This window comes from Apiospora hydei (assembly GCF_038363865.1).
Source record: "Apiospora hydei strain CBS 114990 chromosome Unknown utg000004l_segment0_segment0, whole genome shotgun sequence".
Classification (NCBI taxonomy): Eukaryota; Fungi; Ascomycota; class Sordariomycetes; order Amphisphaeriales; family Apiosporaceae; genus Apiospora; species Apiospora hydei.
In genome coordinates this window covers 686,035-700,211 of record NW_027117363.1, presented here as the reverse complement: position 1 = coordinate 700,211, position 14,177 = coordinate 686,035, and the positions used below count along the sequence as shown (strand labels likewise).

At 54.8% G+C, this 14,177-nt stretch overlaps 6 protein-coding genes across 6 annotated transcripts; all 6 read right to left on the bottom strand.

Moving 5' to 3' along the window:
• Nucleotides 1-56: 56 nt before the first annotated feature.
• On the bottom strand, nt 57-978 carry PG997_002732 (uncharacterized protein; the record flags this gene model as incomplete). The annotated part of the gene is made up of 3 exons (XM_066807047.1): nt 57-428; nt 464-651; nt 972-978. The coding sequence occupies 3 exons, from the start codon at nt 976-978 to the stop codon at nt 57-59; spliced, it is 567 nt and encodes a 188-aa protein (XP_066670665.1).
• Nucleotides 979-1,638: 660 nt separating this feature from the next.
• Nucleotides 1,639-3,203, bottom strand: PG997_002731 (uncharacterized protein; the record flags this gene model as incomplete). Its single annotated transcript, XM_066807046.1, has 2 exons — nt 1,639-2,334; nt 2,415-3,203. The coding sequence occupies 2 exons, from the start codon at nt 3,201-3,203 to the stop codon at nt 1,639-1,641; spliced, it is 1,485 nt and encodes a 494-aa protein (XP_066670664.1).
• A 483-nt stretch (nt 3,204-3,686) lies between these two features.
• PG997_002730 (uncharacterized protein) lies at nt 3,687-4,871 on the bottom strand (the record flags this gene model as incomplete). Its single annotated transcript, XM_066807045.1, has 1 exon — nt 3,687-4,871. The coding sequence occupies one exon, from the start codon at nt 4,869-4,871 to the stop codon at nt 3,687-3,689; it is 1,185 nt and encodes a 394-aa protein (XP_066670663.1).
• A 400-nt stretch (nt 4,872-5,271) lies between these two features.
• PG997_002729 (uncharacterized protein) lies at nt 5,272-6,123 on the bottom strand (the record flags this gene model as incomplete). The annotated part of the gene is made up of 1 exon (XM_066807044.1): nt 5,272-6,123. The coding sequence occupies one exon, from the start codon at nt 6,121-6,123 to the stop codon at nt 5,272-5,274; it is 852 nt and encodes a 283-aa protein (XP_066670662.1).
• A 2,033-nt stretch (nt 6,124-8,156) lies between these two features.
• PG997_002728 (uncharacterized protein) lies at nt 8,157-8,378 on the bottom strand (the record flags this gene model as incomplete). Its single annotated transcript, XM_066807043.1, has 1 exon — nt 8,157-8,378. The coding sequence occupies one exon, from the start codon at nt 8,376-8,378 to the stop codon at nt 8,157-8,159; it is 222 nt and encodes a 73-aa protein (XP_066670661.1).
• Nucleotides 8,379-10,703: 2,325 nt separating this feature from the next.
• PG997_002727 (uncharacterized protein) lies at nt 10,704-13,403 on the bottom strand (the record flags this gene model as incomplete). The annotated part of the gene is made up of 8 exons (XM_066807042.1): nt 10,704-10,920; nt 10,973-11,069; nt 11,138-11,363; nt 12,195-12,213; nt 12,389-12,482; nt 12,728-12,966; nt 13,031-13,118; nt 13,184-13,403. The coding sequence occupies 8 exons, from the start codon at nt 13,401-13,403 to the stop codon at nt 10,704-10,706; spliced, it is 1,200 nt and encodes a 399-aa protein (XP_066670660.1).
• Nucleotides 13,404-14,177: the final 774 nt, after the last annotated feature.

The window sequence follows — 14,177 nt, the reverse complement described above, 5'->3', positions numbered from 1 at the left end:
TTGGACTCGATATGCATCATACTTGCATTCAGTTGTACATACATGATGTGATGCGATCACGCCTTGGCCGTAAGTACAGCGGCCGCCCCCGCCGTCGCGGCGGCCGTCCGGTCCTCGACCATGCCCTGGATCAACTTCTCGTGGACCTGCTGCCAGCCCTTCTCGACCTGGCCCTTGGTGAGGCTGGCCAACAAGCGATTACAAGTGCAGACGAGGGTCTGGACGAGCTCGAGCTCGAGCCCGTCGCGGCCGTCCTTTTTGTCCTTTTTGTCGCAGATGAACCAGGTCGTCTCGAGCACGATGCCCAAGGGTGATCGGACGCGGACCCAGATCCCCTCGGCGCAGTCGACGAACTCCTCGAGGCTGGTGACGTCGCTGGACCAGACGGGGTTGGGGACGTGGTCGTGGACTTCGTAGACTTTTACGTCCTGGCGGAGGGCGGTGGCGGTGATGGGGGAGGGACCTGGTAGGAGGCGTAGTCGGGGGAGGAGGAGGGGTTCGTGGTGGATGGGGAGAGAAGCTGGTAGGTCGTTAGGTGCGGGTCCGCGCGCAGGAAGTGGTCGTGGTCTTGGAGGGCGGCGATGGCGGCGGGCTTGGTGACGCCGGCGGGGGAGGGGGTTTTGTTGGTGAGGGTGAAGCCGCCTTGGAGGACTGGGTGTGTGTCAGTTACACGTGTTAGTTAAGTGCCAGTAGCATTATGTCCACCTCGTCTGCTTTGCTGAAGTGGTGATGGTGGTTCCTGATGACACGGCGTTGAGATTGGGAGCTTGGGAAGCTCAGTGTGGGGTAGAGGCGTGGCAGGCGTGGGTAGGGGTTTAAACAGTGGGAGCTGGGCGCCAGGGTCCAGTGAGGATAGCGGGGTGGTAGGTGATCGTGGTACGGGAGATCGGGAGCAGGCTGTTTTAGCCAGAGCTTGCTGCTTCTAGAAAGTCTGCCTCTGGTGTCTGGTGGCTTGTTTGCTAATAACTTACACGACATGGTGTTCCTCGGTTCAATGCTCGTCGAAGCTCGCCCGTCGTCGTTCAATTGGGAAAGTAGTGGACGAGATGAAGGTGATACGATACAGAAGCCTTGGCAGAGATAGGTTGATATATGTTCAAGTTGTTGATTGTTTTGGACGAGGAAAAACGATTCATCTAGCCACGAAATGCCTAGGGAATCGCGTCTACTGTAGTCTAGCCAGCTGGGAAAGTCTCGTGATTCAGGGCCGCGCATACATCCGACGTTTCAAGGGCCTTCCACTCTACCTGCGCTTGCTGCATGCTATTGTTTCAGCACGGCCCCCTCCTTTCCGTCACTACGTACTACGTACCTGACATGGACTATTCATGCAGTTGTCACATGTGCCTGCATCTAGGGACATATCAGCTCAGAGGAACTATTTAGACTTTTGGTTTTATCGTTTCCGGGGCGCAATTGCATAAACTGATAGGTCTGGCCCAAACACCATGGCGCGAGTTGGATATCGATCCAACGCGTTGTCGCGCTGCCCCGGCATCAACATACAGGAAGAGGGCGGTGGAGGCCTGCAGAAGAAAGTGCGTGTTGGGCAGCATTCACAATTGAGCACATGTCCTGCCCCAAGACCCTGACGGGCCTTCCCATTCATTCAGTACACCTACAGGCGCGCGGCGGCTCTTACAGCAGCGAATCGTCCCGCCGCACGTCCCACTTCCAAGAAGGCTCAAGCACAACCTCCACGCCGGCCCGGCCGAAGAGCTCCGCAATGACAGCCCTCTGCGCCGGGTCGAGCCTCGTCGTCTCCAGCGCCTCCGTGAGCGTCGGGTGCTCGTCGTCGGGCGCCACGCTGACCCGCACGACGCGCAGACCGGGGAACCGGCCCTCGCGGCCCACCGCGTCCGCGAGCCGCCGCAGGTCCGGCTCCAGGAGCGGGTGGAACTCGACGATCTCCAGGATCCGCAGCGTCCGTTCCGGCAGCAGGTCGAGCAGACGCCGCCCGCCCGCCTCGTCGTCGTTGGTCTCGCTCGCCGTCTCCGCCGTCGTCGGCCCTCGGGTCCCGGGCGCCCAGAACAACAGGTCGTCGCTGTTGAGGCTGACGTGGGCCAGGCGGGGAAAGAAGTCGCCGAGGTTGTCGCCGCGAATGGACCGCGGCTCTTCTCCCGTGTCGTCGCGGAGCGGTCGCGCGCCGCTGCCGGAGCAGAGGAGGTCCAGGCGCTGGAGCGAGTCCCGTGCCGCTCCCGCGCGCAGAGCATCCACCACTTGCCCGGGCGTGATGCCGTGGCAGTTGCTGGCGAGCCGGAGGGCCGAAGGGACCTGGCGGGCCTGGACCTGGGGTCGGTCGGGCCGTCGTCGATGTAGGTAAAGCACCGGAGGCTACGGCATCCGGCCAGGGCTTGCGTGAGCTCGCCAACATTGAAGTGGGCGTGCACGAGGTACAGCTTTTGCAGGCTCACCGGGAACGTTGGCGGCGATGATGATGGCGGGATGGCCCCCTCGAGGGCACTGGTGGATCTGGTAGTGATGTGTGACTGGCCAGCAGGCTCGTGTCCCTGGCAATCGATGAGGGCAAAAGACTGCAGATGAGGCGACAGGTCGCGCAACGGCCGTACGGTGCTGAGCCGAAACACGTCACGCCTGCCGCAAGGTGGCCGCGGCTTGGACGCGCCCACTTTCAGAACGTTCAGTGCAGGCAGGGACGGAAGACACCCGCTCCGGTACAGGCGCCGTGCAAGGTTGAACGTCTCGAAATGGCGCCCTCTGAACAGCCAGCACTCCCTCAAGTTGGGCAGCAAGAAGGGCAGCAACCCGACCAACGGCGACGCGCCCCATCCATGGGCCATGGCGCGTTCCACGTCGTCCTGGGAGCATCGGAAGCGGTCGGCTACGGTCTGCCGGATGAGCTTGGAGAAGATATGATTTGTGGTGGTGTTGCTCTTTTCAACTTCTGCCTCGTCCTTGCTTTTGAAATTGCACGACAACCTCAGGTATCTCACCAGCGCAGCCAATCGTGGCGACTCCAACACGGTGCGGTAAAAGTAGACGAACGATCGCGTCAGCTTTTGGCTGTCGGGATCGTCCGGAGCAATACCCATCTCATAGTACGCGTACAGGGTAGGCTGGACAAAGTCACGCTGGGACTTGCAAGTTCTGCAGAGGCGCGTAAGAGCAAGCCGATCGTTCTGGTGAAGAAGCTCATGAATCATGCACCAGACCTCGGCAGGGAGCCGAGAAACTGGATCCATGACTGCTCCAGTGAGAGGTTACAAGGGCTGTGGGTGCATCTAAGCAGTCGAAGATGGGAAAACACAGCATTGAGACCGATGTGGCTACTGGTGGCGGGGACGATTGAGCATCATTGGGAGGTGAATTGCTCTAAGTAGGCGCTGGGTAGAATGTAGTTCTCTTCATCGAGCCGGAGTTTAAAGTTCACCCCTCATGATGTTGCCTCTTCATATTAGCTGCACCAGCCCATCTATGGGACGAGACACAAGTACCACTACGGTACTACTACCAGAAACGTGTTGGAGAACACCGTCATCAGTCCCGATCGTGGGCATGATTCCCAAGGATGCATATCGTGTTTATATATAAGCCGAGGCCGATATCGCTATCAAAGGGAAGCGCCAGGCAAAGCCAACCGCACAATCCACCACTAGGCATTCTCAATGCCTGATAGTAGTAGTATATATAGCATTACCTCCTATCATGAGATCTAGAACATGTAATCATAGCTTATTAATCCGCTTCCGCGCCACCTCGAGCACGCGCCCGAGCTCAAATGAGATATCCGAAACGGCGAGCTTGGCGTCATCCTCGTCCGGGACGCCCCCGGCATCCATGGCGCGGATCCTCGTCCGCATCGCCGTGCGGAGCTTCGACATCTCGTAGTACATCGTGTCGAGGAACGTGCCGGTGTCAAGACTGGGTAATGAGCCCGTGTCTAGACCGTTGGATACGACAGTAGTGGAATGCGCTGGTGGTGCTGGTGGCCCGGTTGCTTCTCGTGCTTGCAGGGTCTCCTGCACTTGGCTGAATTGCCTCTGCAGATCCGTCAACCGCGTTTCCATAGAGTCGCCACCCTCGGTACGCTGCACGTTGCAGTTGCTGGAGTGGCTTTCCCATAGATCCTGGTAGGTGCTTGCTCTTTGTTCCCATTGACGCTCCAAGCGCTGCTCGGCATCTTTAATTTGCCGTTCCACTTCCTGAGACCGTTTTTCGACTTCTGCAAAACGCTGCCCGTTCTGAACATTCGCGTCTGCGATTTCCTTCTTGGCGCCGTCGATGGTCGTATCCAACCGTCGGAACACTTCGCGGTCGGCCTCGCACTTCTCCCGCAGCTCCCGCCGCAGCTGGGCGGTGGCCTTCGAGCTCTCTTCTTCTGCACGCTCCACGTCAGAGATGTGCAGCCCCACCACCCTCTGGACGTCCTTAACTTCGCGCGCGGTAGCCTGCGTCGTCTCTTCCAAGCGGCGGTTGATGGACGACTGCCGCTCCAGCTGCTGCCCATACTGATCAGACTTCCCCTGGATGGCCCGTACCTGGCCCAACACCACGGATTGACTGCTCATCTGCGTTCCCAGCTGGGCAATGCGCTTCCGGTCCGCCGCCCACTGTTCCAGCAACTTCTTTTGCGAGTCCGCCGAGGATTCCAGGGCCTCTAGCCTCACCTGGCGCTGCTCCAGACATAGGAGGAGCTCGCGTATGGCGTCGACCGATTCGGCGGCTTCTTCTGTTTCCATTGGTAACTCCGTCTTTTCGACAAACAGCGACTCTGACATCGCGTCGGGACTCCTGACCCTGTCGGGTACTTTGACCATAGCAGTCTCATCTGGTCGGCACAAGGGTTGATCCTGGGCTTTGGACTCCATCGATGGCTCCTCTGGTACCCCAGCGACTTCAATGGCGTCCATGATCACTTCCTCTTCCTCTTTCTCCTCCACTTGTGGATCGGCCACCTTTTCTTCCGGTTGAGGCTCCTGAGCCGGAGGATCCTCAGTGGACGTCGGCTCGAATCGCGAATGGGTGTTCTCGTGAAGGGGTTGCTCGGTCTCAATGGGAGGCAAGGCCGGGGGCGATTGGGTCGAGGAGAGTCAATGGCTGGGCCAGTGGCAAGACGTTTGTTGGGCGTACCGGCTTCCTCGGGCAATTCGTCTCGAGATCGTTTACGAGAGATTGCGGCGGAGGCAGAAGTGTCCTTGTAGGTAGCCACCAATTCGTCTAGCGACTGAACAGCGCTAGACGACTCTCGAGATGTTGCAGCAGTCGAGATGGTTGGTTGTTCGCGGCTCGGTTTCGTCATCGCCTTCTCCTTTACTGCGGGCTTCTGCTCTGTCGGACGCGCCGGTGGCTTGGGGGTAGCCCAGCCTTAGCCCCCGGTATGGCTTCATCGTCTCTCGGCCGCTGGGGCTGGTCTAGGGATGGCCCCCGTGGAGGGCTGCGCGGTCGCCGCGGGGGAGGGCTTAGAGGTCGCCTTGTAGGGCTGAGTTGTCGGGGTTCGGGTCGATCTCGTCTTTGTGTTTCCGATCTTGGGGAGGCGGAAAGGTCGTGAAGCTCCGGGGCACAGGTGCCCTTCACGACCTGCTGGGAATGCACACCTTGGTCGCAAAGGGTGTAGTACAGCTTGCTCCGCCACTTGGCCTCGCAGTGTTCCCAGTCCGGTATCGAGATGGGGCAGTGTTCGCCGGCGCGGAGGTCGTTCACGATGTCGGCCAACTCGGCGATCTTGCTCGGGGGCTTCCCTCTCTTCACCACCTTGGACAGGCAGCTGCGGCGGCATTCGCAGTATAACTTGACGGCGTCTTCGATGGTGTCGGCGCTTATGGTGGTGTCGAGCTTGAGCAGGGTACGAAGGTTGCGCCAGAAGCCGCGCTGGCCCCAGAACTGCTGGAAGAAGACGACGGCCTCGAAGAGGACGCGCAGGGTGGTCTCGAAGCGCAGGAAGCTGTCGACGTCGCCGCGCGACTTGCGCCAGGGCATGAAGGCGGGCTTCTGCAGGAAGTCGTGGACATCCTGGTTCGTCTTCATGGGGTCGCCATGGTAGAAGGAAAAGCCGACGAGATGGAAGCGACTGTAGTGCTCAGGGCGAACAGCGCGGGGTGCGCTTGGGGCTGGGCCGGTATTGGGGGAATGCTCCGAGTGGGCCACATTGATGTATTTAGCCATGGCCAAGTGACCTCATCTAAGGCTGCCTACTGTAAGTCGGTGTCTCATACAGGGCGCGACGTCGGCTCTGGAAGCGGAAGCGCTAGAGGAGGCTTCGCCAAGGTGCATCCGGTGCAGTACTTGGAATTGGTCGGCGAAGTGTAATGTACCAGATTGAAATTTACGGAGTTGGACGCGCCTGGTCCCATCGGGGGGGAAGAAGATGTTGCTGCACTGGGCCCTGGGGAAAACGATTTGCGGGAAACTTTTACCAAATGCTCCAGCTGGGAAGGACCTTGCACACACACACACTAAAAGCAAGTACGAGGGTACCTAGACTTGCTAGATTACTGCCTGGCCTGGATCTTGCAGCAAGTGTGGGGGCCCTTTCCCAGCGGGGTCGATAACGGTGGATTGGCGATCTCAAGTACATCTCTGACCTAAACGGTTCACGACGATATTGGGCATGCAAGTTAGTACACGCTACAATTCACGTCATTTTCGTGCTGCTTTCTTCGAGGGCTTGCCAGCTATCTGTTTTGTAGGGGCGGTATAATTTCCCATTCGCCCGTACCTGCGTCTCCCATGTCCGTGTCAGGTACTGTACCTAGCTGCTGTGCGACTGACAATGCCCTGATCCAGTACTACACCACATGATACCTTCTTTTTGAGTCGATATGTGTTGGGTTTTCTCGGTTTTGAGTCACTTGCTTCTGTTGGCCTGCGCTTGTATGAGTTGGAAAGCCACAAAACAAAAAAGGAAAGAAAAAAAAAGTCAATCTCATATCATCAGGTCTACGATATAACAGGTGCAATCCGCAGCAAGAGAATACTCATGCTGGACAGCTTCGCTTGGTGTAGTGACCAAGTACCAATACATTATTCAGTAACACCTACGGCGACCAGGGCTGCACGGCGCTCCGCCAGAGTTATTAGGTTGGACGGGTGGCTGAACGCCACACACTCGTCGCCCCGGCGCCTCCTGTCCTTCGTCGCTGCGCTCCTTCGGATGCCCTCCGGGTCGAGGACTAGTGAGTCCGGCTCGTCCCTCGCCTCCTATCTTTTGTCCGTCTCGGTCGCCAACGCTCCTCGTTCCGTCTGCCGTGCGTCACTCTCCAGTGTTTGTCGGCCGTGCATCACTTTTTAACCGTACAGCCGGCCGTTCTCTTCTTTTCGCTTATTTCAATTACCTACGCTGCGCTCCGGTGTTATAGGGCTCCGCCCCGTACCCCGAGGGTCCACAAAGTCATTTTGCTTTTGAACATTTTAATCTGCCTACCTTAGGGTCACCATTAAAGTGAAGCTATTCCCAACGTCACCGTCCCACTCTATATAAGTATAACGTTACTGTCTTACTCTACAGAAATACAACATCACATAATTACTCTACAGAAATACAACATCACATAGTCACTCTTTAGAAGTACAATAAATACTTAAGATTCTACGTTACTAATGTGCACTCCATTGCAATCTACTACTGTCTCGTAATCCGTTATACCCTCTTCAAGGTCACTCGGAGTCGCCCCCTCGACTACACCAGCTCGAATCCATCCCAACGTCCTACGTAATCTCCCTCGACTTTCTCCTCCGTACACCACGCATGCACAGGAAACGACCTCCGACTTCTACCGTACAGAACTACCACCTACTTTCGCCCCATTCGAGGCCGCGCCTAACGCCCACCTCCATCTCCCACTCAGCGTTTTTCTCGGCGCTATTTCCCGACCCTGTCGCCTCGCTTCCGCCACCATTTGCGCACAACCTTTTCGTGTCAACTGCTCCCCCAGCGCTTCCGCGTAAGTCCGTCGCCTCGTCCACGCCTTGTCGATAAAAAAAGGCAACCACTTCGGCCCCTCGACCCCGTCTTCGCTCACGACGATCATTACGTACTGGTCTTCTAATCCAAACTGCCGCGATTCCACGAGGAACCCCTCCACGGGCTGCCCCGCCAACTTCCGCAACTGCTCGTAGTTCCACTGCCCGTACGCCTCCGTCGGCACAAAAAACAAAAGACAATTCACCCGCGCCCCGCGTAACTGCTGCTCGTAGTCTTACCCGTAGTCTTCCTCCCCGTCTCGCGCCTCCCTCGATCGGACGACCCAACGCACCCGCTCTTGGTCCGACACGGCATAGTAGATCCCCGCTGCCGAGCCCTCCAGCTCCTCCGGCAACGACATCCGTCCGGCTATTATCAACAGGGGCACAAACTCACACCATTCCGCTCCCCGCTGATCGAGTAGAGGCAGTTCCCGTGCCTCCGACCTGTGCTCCATCCTAGCTGTCTCCTCCGTTCAATCACGCAATCAATCAATCAATCAATCCTCCGATCGCCTGCTCCTGCGACACCACCACTCACTCCGCTTGGGTGCACTCCTCCGTTCGTCTTCGTGGCTCTCTGGCCCTGTTTTTGGTCCGATAAAAATGAGAGGGGAGAAAAGAAGAACAAGGCCACCGTCCTGTGTTGGGGCGTCCGCCCTTTAAGCACCTCTCGTCCCAACCCGGTGTGTGCGTGGGTCCTGTGTCCGGCCAGCCCACTCTGGTCCAATCCGTGGCCCAATTAGTCTCGTCCCCTCGTCTGGTCTAACTCCGCCTGTCGTCGGCCTACATCTAATTAGCCCCTTCGGGTGATTCTTTTTATACCAATAACCTTTTTTCTCCTATCGTCGTACCTCCTCGAGGGATTTATTATTTAGTCTTAGTCTAACCTATATAGTAAAGTTAGAAAGAGCCTCTCCGTGGCTCGATAGGTTAGACGGGTGGCTGAACGCCATACACTCGTCGCCCCGGCGCCTCCTATCCTTCGTCGCTGCGCTCCTTCGGATGCCCTCCGGGCCGCCCCTCCGGGTCGAGGACCAGTGAGTCCGGCTCGTCCCTCGCCTCCTAGCTTTTATCCGTCTCGGTCGCCTAGGCTCCCTCGTTCCGTCGGCCGTGTTTAACTCCGTGGTATTAAGCGGCCTCCCCGTACTTTTTATCGGTAATGAATCGGCCGTGTTTTTCTTTCGTATAAGTTAACACCTCCGTCGCTCCGCTCCTCTAATGTTATAGGGCTCCGCCCCGTACCCCGGGATTCCATAGTTTCATTCTACTTTTTACTCTTCCCGGCTGCCGTGCTTAAGGTAACAATCAATGAACGTAAGGCGATTCCTAACTCTACCGTCGTGCACCCCTAACTCGGGCGCCGCGTACCTTACATTACTACTTTTTTTCTTTTCTTTATCACACGAGACTACATTATAACATAATAAACTTCTTCTATTTACGTAGTTACGTAATTATATAATATAACTATTTTCACGTATATTAATATTCTCTTTCGTTAAAACGTAGAGTTACGATAGTCTCTTTTCTCCTTTATAAATCCTTTTTTTATACTACGTAGAATTATATTTTATAACCTATAAAAGCACGCTCTTATACATCCCATCGATAAAGATACTTAAATCCACACTATCGGGGTATCCTTAACTTAGCTACCCATTCTCCTCCCGTAAGAGGTTCCCCGACCTATAAACCACCTCCCAGCCGAATCCTCAACGGCTAGACACCTATGCCTCGTACTTCCTAGCCCGACGTAGATACCTTCCGTCTAACATTAACGCGCCACACACCACCCTCGTCGCGTAGACGCCCTCCCAGTTCGTCTCTTACGTATACCTACCTATTAGCTTCGTACTTCCATACCCCCGCTACCTCCGGTAGAAATCCCTCGCCCACACCGACTATCTCCCGATTAATAAAGGTTAACTTCGGAAATAAGGAAACTACGTGCGTCCCCGTAATCGCGTTTATCGTCACCGTCGAGTAAAACCGAGGCAATCGAGCGAGCATCAACGCAGGCCCACGCCTTTCGCTATAAACGAGCTGCACCCGCCGATTTCCTCGGCTTAGCGTGCATACCCTATACTCCATTCCGTACTGCGCCGCCTCTTCCATCGCCTCGTCCTCCCTCGATCGGTAGCTCTCCGAAAAGAAAAAGAAACAAACCTGCGCAAGGACCTCCTCCCGCGTAAACACGGCCATATCCGAGTCTTCCCAGACCTCTCCTGCTAACAACTACGTCGGCAGGCCCCCGCCGATCCACGAGAGCGTCGTTTCCAATAACACCAATAATAGCGTCGGTTCCGACACAAACCGTGCCAGGCACCTGTACACATTGTACCGCTCCTCCTCCGTCGTCTAACGTCGCACCTGCTCCCGCCATCTCTCGTCCCGAGTCATGGTCTACCCTACTTCACTCCCTCCTTCGTGTCTCTGTTTTGGTCCAACAAAAAGGAACGGGTAAAAGGGAAGAACCGGTCCCTGGTTCTGTGTGCGGGCGTCCCTCCCTTAAACCAACTCTGGCGTGTCCACACCTGCGTGGGGCCCATGTCCGGCCGGACAACTAGCGCTGGTCCAACTCCGTTGGTCCCCCAATCAACGTCCCCCGTCCGTCTGGTCCAACTCCATCCTTCCGTTATCCTGCATCCAATCAGCCCCTTCGGGTGATTCTCTTCTGTACCAATCAGCTTTTTCCTCACGTCCTCCTTCGTCGTCGAGTGATCCATCCGCTGGTCCTGGTCCAACCTATATGCGGGATCGAGAAGCTTGTTGAGACTTCGTCATTGTCGCCGACGGTGTGTGATACCGATTTCTCCCAGTGACTCTCCACAGCAGTATTCGTACTTTCTGACCATCCTGACTTCATCGTGTGTGTCTGTGTGTTGGTATTCGGCGTGCACACCGGCTGATGGAGCCCCGTCGCCGCCGCCCACGCCAAGAGAGAATCCTCCGCCGTGCATATCCGCTTTGGCATGATCCTCTCCCCCGTTCCTTTCACTACCTTGCGAACTAGTTGCACTTCCGCCCCACGACTGTCCGTTCGTCGTACTGTTCAAAAACGTGTGCGAATGCTCCTGGGTGATGCTGCACTCCTGTTGTTTGCGGCAGTCCTGGGCTCCCTTGTAGGCCTCCGGTATTCCATAGTGCTAGAAACGTGTCGTGACACAGTAGTGGAGTGTAGACCTGGCTTCCCTCTTCGTCTAAGTACATTTACCATTTTTGGCGGAGGCGGGTGCGCACCACCATTCGTCGGGAACTTCAGGACCGTTGGGATGAGCCAAGGGTGCACAGGTCTTTTTCAGATCCCAGGGCTTGAGCGTGTGGTTAAAGTCCATTTGGAATTTGGGAGGCGGATTTTGAACTTGTTTCTCCGCAAACTCTAGGCGGTCACCTGGGAAGGATTTTGCATAAGCCGCGTTGCTGTTTGTTTGGAACGGGTTCTGAAAGGGGGCGTCAGCATTTTCTGTATATACTATATATCCAAGTTGGGAACATCTATACGCACACCATCAAGACTGGGTCTGAAGTTTTTAGGCCCGGCTCTGTCGATGTCGATGCATTTCGACCCGTGTAGTAACTGCAGCGAAGAGGCCACATTACTGCCCCCATTGACTAGCAAGCAGTAGAAGAGGCAGAGTAAAACAGAGACCCACTGAGACAATCTTGCCATTTTGGTGATCTCGCAGTTCAACTGATCGCAGTACCTTGAACTTGGTTTGTTTAGGGTCGAGAGTATGGGTTCGCATTGGCAGTTCCCAAGGGCCTCTTCATATAGGGTCCATTCGATCTGAATCGCTGGCCTCCGCAGTGCTGTAGAAATGCGAACCCCCCGTGGACATGCTTGTGGTTTGCTGTCATCAAGGTCATGGCCGTCGTATTCAACACGACCTTTCGTATTCGACATGCCAAGCACTAAAGAGTTGGCATGGCTCAAAGCGACAAGTTGGACATCACACCCCAAACAACTAGCTCTAGGCGTGAAGCAAACGAAAGTCTTCAGGAGATTATCTGTTGTTTGCTGGCAACTAACAATACAGATTAATACGCTCCATGGCGACCCTGCTGTCTTCTCCGTCCCCTTGGGGGCCACCTTGCAAATAAAAGTATCCGGGAACTTTACATCAAGGTGCCGTAAGGTAAGAGTTAGTCCAAGATCACAACGTTTAGCGTTTAGGTTTGTTTTTGTTTCTATAAGCCGCTAAATAAAAAGCTAGGACATACAATCGGCTCACAATACGCAGTTTTTCAAACCATTTAGTCAATAGACATACAGTTACACCCATGGCTGAACTATCTAGTATGAGCCATTGATTTCAGTGCGTAGAGGTCCACCATGCCTTCCTAACTGCAATGTCTAGTATCCCTCCGTAGTAGTCAAACGCGAGACGAGAAGGGGCTGGAATAGGATCAGGCCGTAAACGAGTTATAGTACGGGCAGTCATGCCTTTCTAGTATTATAGCGTACTCGAGACTGTAAGAAACGGTGTATTGACATCCGTACTGCTCAGCATATTCATTAGACAGAATTAGGAGGAACCCGGGCAGTCTCATACTATAGCCTATAATCGTCATTAAATCGGACAATGTATTAAGGACCCAGATACTTTATATAACTACGGTAGTTTATTATTTGAATATGATACTAGCGTATTAAGACTTAATAAATGTTTTTATGGAACTTAAATTCAGAGTAGGGCTTTCCTGAACTACAGCTAACTCATTGGGAACCATCCACTATATTTCCGTCGTTCGTAGCTACAACGCATTCAGGGGAAAAACTGCGAGTACGGCCGAATATTCTTACAGTCCGTGCCGTTGTAAGCCAGCGTCAGCTTAAGACATTCTTCTGGCTTGTAGCAGGCGAAACTCTTCGTTTTGCCGGAGAGATTAGCCGGCCGCTTCTTCGAGTCCGCCGGCTGCGTCGAGTTCGCCGGGCTCGTCGAGTTCGTCTGGGTCTGGTTGCCGCCCCCGAATCCGCAATGGCCGTAGAGGTCGTGGATCCTGGGCTGGAACAGGACACGGCTCCCGATACAGTTGACGTGACTGCAGAGTTTGTCAGTTCCCATCTCCCACTACTTCTTCAGTGTCCGGAAGTGGGTAAACTCACTCGAACAACTCGCAGCAGCCTCCGGGGTAAGACACGTTGAGTTCGGCGGACATGACTTTGCCATAAAAGAGGCCGTACGGGATCGTTTCTTTCAAGTGTTTCTCTTCAGCAAGACTGTCACCACTTTGGGAGTAGAGGAACTGTGATACTCACTGCACTTGCCGATATATTTCTCGCTCATGTCGACCCTGCCGCATTCCTGGGTGAAGTTGGCACCGTTGCAGATTCGGATGAAATTGCTGGGCCAGTCGGGCTTGGGCACCGATACCAAGCCTTGAGTGTTGAGTCCTGCGTCATCTTCTGCCTGGTCGTCTGCTGCGGCCGCAAGGCGGCCACAGGTACCGGCAAGCCAGACAAGATGGGCGATCTTCATGTTGTCTATTGAGATAGCGATAGTAATATACCAATGTACAAAATGCTGAAGGATAGAGAAGCATCAAAAGGGTCTTGGAATGGAGACGAAATGGGACAGCTCAGCTAGATAGTTATGGTCAAGTTTCGACTCAGGGGTAAAGCCAGTTTCTCCCCGAAGCGGGAAAACACCTTGCTGATAGGTCTGTTCAAGTCCCTTATTTACCTTTTGAGACCCATGTGCGGAATCGTCAAGGTATGCCAGAGGATTCTCACCATCTAAGGTCTTCTAGTTCGCGGCATCATGCAGGACGTCAGGTTAGTGGGATGGATCGGCCCCAAGCAACCGGGGAAGAAGCCCCGGTTGTGGGTGCTCCATACACCGGTCAGTTGTTCGTATATGTTCGGCAAAGAACCGTCGGCTGCAAAGTTAGTAGTTACCACGAGCTTGGCACTCAATGTTTTGGTTTGTGGGGAAGGTTCCAGGCCGTTCCAGACGGTTTGTTTACAGACCTGGATGGACAGAGCCGAATCAAACCCAGGATATTTATTTTGCTCATGCCTTGTGAACTAACCAGAATTATTCACGTTCAAGAGTTCGTATTCGCTGAATGTGCGAAGTGTAACATGTTTATTTGTTTACGGGTATAGCCAGTAAGATCACCAGAAACAATAGTCCGAAAGGGTCCAAAAAAAACCATGGCCATGAATTTCATCTTGCCGGCCAAACACAGGAACATTTTGATGCCGCAGGGGTATATCGCCACTCATTACATTTCTGGTTAAAGACTTAAAG